Genomic DNA, 7,327 nt, shown 5'->3' with positions numbered 1-7,327 from the left:
CTCACCTGAATAAACAACAAAAACGTTGGCTAATTTGTGAAAATAACATTGTCACCTAAGAAAATTAGGAACTAATCCAGAGTTATGCGTAATCCTGAGGTATGCCTCGGTTATTTCAACTGAGTTGGATTTTTCATCACTACTAACGGAGTTCTACTATCGCGATAAAGCGCATGCCGTCGGCCCTGATATTAGCGCAGATTGCTTCCTTCCAGTTACAAAGAAGGCAGGCAATGTGTGCATACAGGACAAGAATGATTTGATCTTCTATTCTGTTTCTGTCCAGTAAACCATTCCTTTAGATCCACAAGCTTTGTTGACATCACACGCAACAACATGTTGCAAATCAATGCGTAAAGTCAAAACTAGACAGTTAAAACCCCACTCAATCAATCAATCAATCAATGTTTAATATAGTGCATTTTACAAAGGATCTATCTCAAAATGCGTCACGGCATACCCTGGCCTACACCCCCACAAGCCAGGGGAGACAGAACCCGAGAATGCCTTTTGCCAAATATTTGCATCTACAATAATATAGGATTACAGATATCTTCTTGGCATATTCCCATAAAATGGCAGCCATGTATACTGTAGTAGACAAACTGTTTATATAATCAAGCACATCCATTGTTCCCAGCAGAAAGTACTGTTTTACTTGGACGTATCGTCAATTGAAAATAAATTAATTCGCACTCAAAAAATGGCTACAAAGCTTTAAAAAAATGTCATTTTTTATTTTTTTATTTGTATTCTTCAATGCAGAATCATGTCATTTACTTGGATGTAAAAATACAGTGCCACAGACAAATTTGTAATTGTATTAGAAAACAGGCCCTTCTTTAAAAGTAGCGGTATATTTTACAGATTAAGAATGAAAATACCTATAGTCCATCCAATATTTTAATTTGGGATTATAGCATCTGCAGACTTCTGTGTGGTAGGTATACGTTATTTCATAATTGCTAAACGCATTCATCATTGCCTTGGGACATTGAAACATTTGTTATGACCTTTTCATTTAGATTCTGAGGTGGCCTATCAAAATTAATTGCCCTTTAAAAATGCAGAATGAATACAGGGTTTATTCATTGTAATAACCCAGAAAGGCTGAAATATTTACATTTATATTTGCCACAGGTTTATCGATGTATTCATGACGCCCGTTTTCAAACAAGCCTACACACAAACACGACACATATGCTTGTTCATGTATAGTTAAATATATTGATAATAATTATAGAGTCGCCATAATTGTTACAGTTTTTGGATTTTGCTAATTTACTCAGAAAATATTTAGCATAGCACAGTGAATTTTTTTTTTTTTACTTCAAACAGATTTGACGTATATCAGTCGTCATAAGCCGTTTCAGTTACATTCATAACTTATTTGAGTCGGATACAATTAACACCAGAGTACACGAAGTCCCATGTTACATTCATGCCACCTAGTCGGTAAGATTCTAATAGTGGCGCGGAATAAAATGACCTAACGCAGGTTTTTTTTTTTTTTTTTTAAAGCACATACCAATTTTAATCAAGGAAACACATTTCCAATTGTAATGTTTTTCTATACGAGCTCATATACGATATGGACCTTTACCAATACACGAATGCTTTCTTTTCATTTTCTGCTCATTTGCATTTCAATCAAATTTGTTTATGGCGAATCGACATTTAATAGGGCTAATTGCACTCCACTGAAATTGCTATGATTGCAGAAATGAAGCAATTTTCTGAGCTCCGTGACTAGGATTTGAAGAAATTGTTTTATATTTTTATATTCACCTCCCCATTGATGGAGACCTTGCACTGATTACACTTGGACTGACTACTAGCGGCCTTCGGTGTCCACAATGAAGCATTAGTTGGTCGTTTTGAATGCTGTAATGTACACCTTTAAGTAAAAGTCATTCTCTGGAAAATTGCTTACATTTTTAAGCGATGGTGATTCACTCCAAAGCGGGTCATTGTTACATTATGTCACGCCTAAATGTTTCAAGCTTCGGCGACACAAAGCTTCTTTCTCAAAATGAAGATGTTCATTCAGTTTGTTAGCGTAGGTGAAAACAAGCAGTTTGTTTAGTCAGACGCAACTAAAATAGGCTACATCCGAAATGAATGCGATCGGAGTCGTGAAATCGTTCCGAAATGTTTTTAAATGCTATGATTAATTGTTGAACGTTGCATTTATTTGTTTCATATATCAGAAAATAGCCATTAGTGTGTCATGATCAAACACATTTCCTAATTCCGTTTAAAAAGAATCTAATATTTTATAAATACAAATTCGAAGTCCAATTTGTGCGTTATACTAGATGCAGTAGTTTCATGTGAAAGTGTCACATATGTCTGAAGTAGAGAACTAGGCTATTTAAAATGAAAAAATACCACTAAATGTTAATTTCTCTTGTTCTAAAACCCACCCACCCTCTATCCACTTATTTTCATAGTTTAATGCTTTCCCGAAGTAAGTGAAGGGTTTTAACAGGAATTTTGCCGGATACGCGTTCGTATTTAAAGGGCATTTTTAAAACGGGCTTTTGGTCGTTGACTGACGAGTGCAAATAAGTTATTGATCGACATGAATCGCAATAGGTCCTCCATTTCGTATCTTATTGGCCGAGCCTCTATTGCTTCCCCGACTTACAGTGTTTCTATTGGCTGTGCGCTCGGACCAGTTTTTACTTCAAAGACCGCGCTGTCCACAATTAGGTAGTTTTAGTTCCGAGCAGTGTGTCATCAGTCTCGTGAATGCAGAGGAGCGCAGTTTTACTGAAGCTGATGCTCCACGTTGTAGCCTGTTCAAAATAAGCGGCCCATAGCTATGGCTGCGTCTATACTTGGGGTAAGTCGCATGTTGCTTTTAAAGGTAGTCTAAAATGTTTCAGCATCACAATTGCTTTCCGTTCTGTCTGGAGTTTGCTGGAATTCTTTAGTTTGTAGTAGGCCTACTGATCGTTTTACAGCATAATGTTAAGCGATGTTCAGTAATAATTTCATTATTCGAGGTATTGCGAGGTAAATTTAAAACTCCTTTGGAACTGATAGGTGATAGTTAGTGCCTTTTGTCCAAATTATGTTCGTTAAACATTTACAACCCTTGTGCATGTTATGCACAGTGTAAACTGCTAAACGCTAAAGAAATTTTCTGAAAAGTGCATAAGGTTAATGTGTGAGCGCCGTAATCAGAAAGTATGTTAACGTTTCCCTCGACAGGAAGAACCACGTTTCGGAACGACTCCTTTAGCCATGCTGGCTGCAACCTGCAACAAAATTGGTAACACCAGTCCCCTCACCACACTGCCGGACTCCAGCGCTTTCGCCAAGGGCGGCTTTCTCCCGTGGAAAAGATCTTCCAGTTGTAACTTGGGGTCCAGCCTTCCAGGGTTTGCCGTGGCGACAAGCAGAGGATCGACTGGATCAACAGCAACTTCTGGTACAAGCAGCGGCGCGTTTTGTTTAGCCTCTACATCTCCGACCCCATCTGTATTTACCACAGAATACAGCCTGTTTTCCAACTCGGGAACTGTGTCATCATCAGAATCGGGACAGTCAGCCTTCCTTGCCCAAGTTCACACTCCCGCAGAGTCCCTATACCCGCGGGTAGGCATGGCGCATCCATATGAATCATGGTACAAATCTGGCTTCCACTCAACCATTTCAGCCGAGGTTGCAAACGGGACGTCTCCTTGGTGGGATGTCCACAGCAGTCCAAGCTCGTGGCTTGAGATCCAAACTCCAGCTAACACTCTGCAAACTTCTTTGCACTCCGGAAGTCCCCAGACCATTCACTCTCAAGTGAGTGGCTATAACACTGATTTATCCCCTTTGACGTACTCCGCCTTCAGCTCTACTGGGATAAGCCCAACGGCGTCTCATCTTCTGTCCACGAGTCAGCACCTGTTGACACAAGAAGGATTCAAACCCGTGATCCCCACATACACGGATTCTTCCGCTGCTAGCGCCATGATCTCGGGAGCCACTTCTGGACTAGCGGGCTCATCAAGGTCCTCCAGGAGGTACTCGGGAAGAGCGACCTGCGACTGTCCAAACTGTCAAGAGGCTGAACGGTTGGGTCCCGCTGGATGCAGCCTCAGGAGGAAGGGACTGCATAGCTGCCATATCCCGGGTTGTGGTAAAGTTTATGGTAAAACGTCTCACCTGAAGGCCCACTTGAGATGGCACACCGGAGAGAGACCGTTTGTGTGTAACTGGCTTTTTTGTGGTAAAAGATTCACGAGATCCGACGAACTGCAGAGGCACCTTCGCACCCACACCGGAGAGAAAAGATTTACTTGTCCCGTGTGTAACAAACGCTTCATGAGGAGTGACCATTTGAGCAAGCACATTAAAACTCACACTGCTGAAGGCGGAGACAAGAAGGGAAGCGACAGCGACACCGACACAAGCAACTTGGAGACCCCCAGATCCGAGTCTCCGGAACTCATTTTAGAGGGAGTGAACGCCAGAGTTGCGGTCAAGGACCTCAACGTTACGACTCATAAAAGATATGAGTCATAGTTATGAAATGCAAATAACTTTGTACATTGACAAACAATTACATTTAAATGGCATTCTTTATTTTTTAAAAACGAGTCTGGAATTTGTGAGACGCTAAGGCTGCGAAGTGTGTCTGAAAAAGATTTCATATTTGAAAAAGCAACTCTTTTAAAATAAAAAAAACACAGTGAATACACCGTAATTAAATATATACATATATTTTTACAACTTTCACAACGATTGTATGAAATGCATTACGAATGGTATGAGTTGTATGAGAAAGATAACATGTCTTTCAGACCGTTCAGCAAAGTTAATTACTTCTGAGTAGGCATCATGTGAAAATATGTAAATTCTCATTTTTTTGACATATATCAACGAGGAAAGTGTTATTCATATTCTTGTAAATATTAATTATGATTGTGTTGTCTCTTGGGTTCCTGCAATTCAGGGTTTTGTTTCGAAGCACTTTGTGGATAACGTAGCCTATATAAACAGCTATTTAAAATATTTTCTTTTCTTAGATGTTTTGAAATTCTAAAAACGTTACAAGCGTCAAAACGTTATTGCAGCACATTATGAACGTTTATTTGTATAAAACCAAAAAATATATAATGGCACAAGATTTTCATTTCCTGAAATATTAAAGAAACCTACATGAAAATAGCTGCTTCCGTTGTTTCATGAGAAGATCTGTTCTGTTTTCACTGTTGTCTTTAATATCTGTATTTTGAAATCTGAAATGCAGAAAAGCTCGTTTTTCATTATTTACACAATGAAGTCGTGAAAGCAATTACAGACTATAGCCCAACGTAATACATAGGTCGTTATATTTCGGAAGAGTAATTTGATGCCCAAGTGAAAATATCCTTACAAATTGTTCATTATTATTTGGGGGCACATCGCAGGTACCGTTAGGAATTCGTGTCTTATTAAATTGGCCTATCTAATTCATTTCCGAAACATCATTTATCCGGCCTAACATCCCTACGGGGAGCTCAGCAAGACACGGTGACAAAACCTCCCATAAATGTACACTTTAAATGTCCAAATTAGCTTGTGAAACCTGCGTGATGGCAATTCAAGGCTGCGCGTATAGCTAGAGGACTATAAGCTTTCAGAAACACAACATTGGATTTCATGTTGTAGAAAAAACATTTGAAAAGAATACGAAAAAAATATGGTAATTGTCAATCTGAATAAGCTTGGTCGCCGAGCAGTCAAATGACGCTTGTGTTATTTGAATATCAGTTGCCCCGCAGAGAAAAGGTTCGAGGATGCTCTCTGACTTCTTTGTGCCTAGTCTACGCAGTGCAGCGTCCGATGCTATAGAAAAACCCAAGGAGTAATCAGAGCTCGAGCCTGGGCCTGGGAACACGTCACAGAAAGGAATCTCATTTAGACAACCTCTTTCAAAAACAGCGAGGTTAAATTGACCAGAAGGCAATTACTTTCATTTCCTTTAGTGTTCCGATGGCTGGCTTTACAACAGATAACGTCATAAACTGTATGAAATGACAACTGACAACAATTACTTTGCCACCAATGGGTGTAAATTCGGTTCAGTTTTGAATGTTCAAATAACGTATACGCTATTGGGTATAGTCTACTTACAGCCCCCTTACATATATAAATGCATTAACTTTATTATTGTTATCGGAAATTTTAAATGAATCAACCCAGCGAAATGCGTTTTAAGATAAATCTGTCACTCCCAAAGCACCATAAAAATACAGTTTCTTCAACCGCTTTCAAGCAGCTTACTAGTGTTTAAGAAAAGATGAAGCAACCGTTACGATTTCAGTCCTTTTTGTTTTTTGAGATAGAATATTATGACAAATAACCATATCACATAAACGTACTTAATTTTTTATTTTGCTCTATTAAGGTTAACTGGCACAAGTGTTATGGCGTTGTCAGTTAGCGTTTTAGTTGCATTTCCTTGGAACACTCTTTCGCGGTGCGTCGGGAAACCTTTTTTTTCATGCAACAATGAAAACAATGAAAAATCATTTTAAGCAATACAGTTTACTGCATGCTGGCAGCAACGAACAAGTCTAATTTGTAGCTTTGTATTGATGTATTGGTAACCAATTTGAAAACAGCAAAATTATTTAGATTCATATGTAAAATTCGAAAAAATGCAACTGTAGTTCTAGTGATTTAAAATCTGACATTATTTCATGGATGTGTGAATAATTAAGGTACACCATACAAATTTAAATGTTAAGTGTAAAATTAACTCTTACAGATTATATATGGTCCCAGTTGGATTCATGTGTAGCTAGCCTACTCTGTTAGAGTTGAAATAACACTGAACATTTCACTGTCGGCCCACACGAAAGCAATATATAAAATAATTAATATATAAAATAAGTCTGTATAAAATTTTGTTTCTGTAATGTGCTGCATTGAAAGCAGTACTCTTCTTTAAACGTATTTTAGGCCTACATCACAAAGCTATGCATAACCTATGTAACTGAATTACCCATGGCGAAAATATCTGCAAAGTATCCAATTACGTTTGTAGCCTATATCCACGTTTTACATTGAAAAGGCGGCTGTTTAAAAAAAAAGATTTTCAGAGCATTAGCGCCACCCTTAGGTCAAGGATAATATTGTAAAATAAATCCCGTATGCATAACGGCAGTTAACATTAAGGCTTTTTGCATTCAAATGTTTAGTGTACTTACAGAGTACATATGGTCCCAATTAGACTCATATGAACACTGTGAGAGCTGAATTAACACTGGACATTTCACTGTGTGTAAATATGAAGTCCTTCCATAATTGCATTAAAATGTGGCTTACAAACATGCAGCAG

General features: G+C 38.4%; 1 protein-coding gene across 1 annotated transcript; it reads left to right on the top strand.

The window, feature by feature from the left end:
• Positions 1-2,715: 2,715 nt before the first annotated feature.
• LOC118213876 (transcription factor Sp9-like) lies at positions 2,716-5,169 on the top strand. The gene is made up of 2 exons (XM_035393090.1): positions 2,716-2,848; positions 3,220-5,169. The coding sequence occupies exons 1-2, from the start codon at positions 2,828-2,830 to the stop codon at positions 4,522-4,524; spliced, it is 1,326 nt and encodes a 441-aa protein (XP_035248981.1). The 5' UTR covers positions 2,716-2,827; the 3' UTR covers positions 4,525-5,169.
• The last annotated feature ends 2,158 nt before the right edge of the window (positions 5,170-7,327 follow it).

This window comes from Anguilla anguilla, chromosome 15 (assembly GCF_013347855.1).
Source record: "Anguilla anguilla isolate fAngAng1 chromosome 15, fAngAng1.pri, whole genome shotgun sequence".
In the NCBI taxonomy this organism is placed as follows: Eukaryota; Metazoa; Chordata; class Actinopteri; order Anguilliformes; family Anguillidae; genus Anguilla; species Anguilla anguilla.
This window is presented reverse-complemented; position numbering and strand designations above follow the sequence as displayed.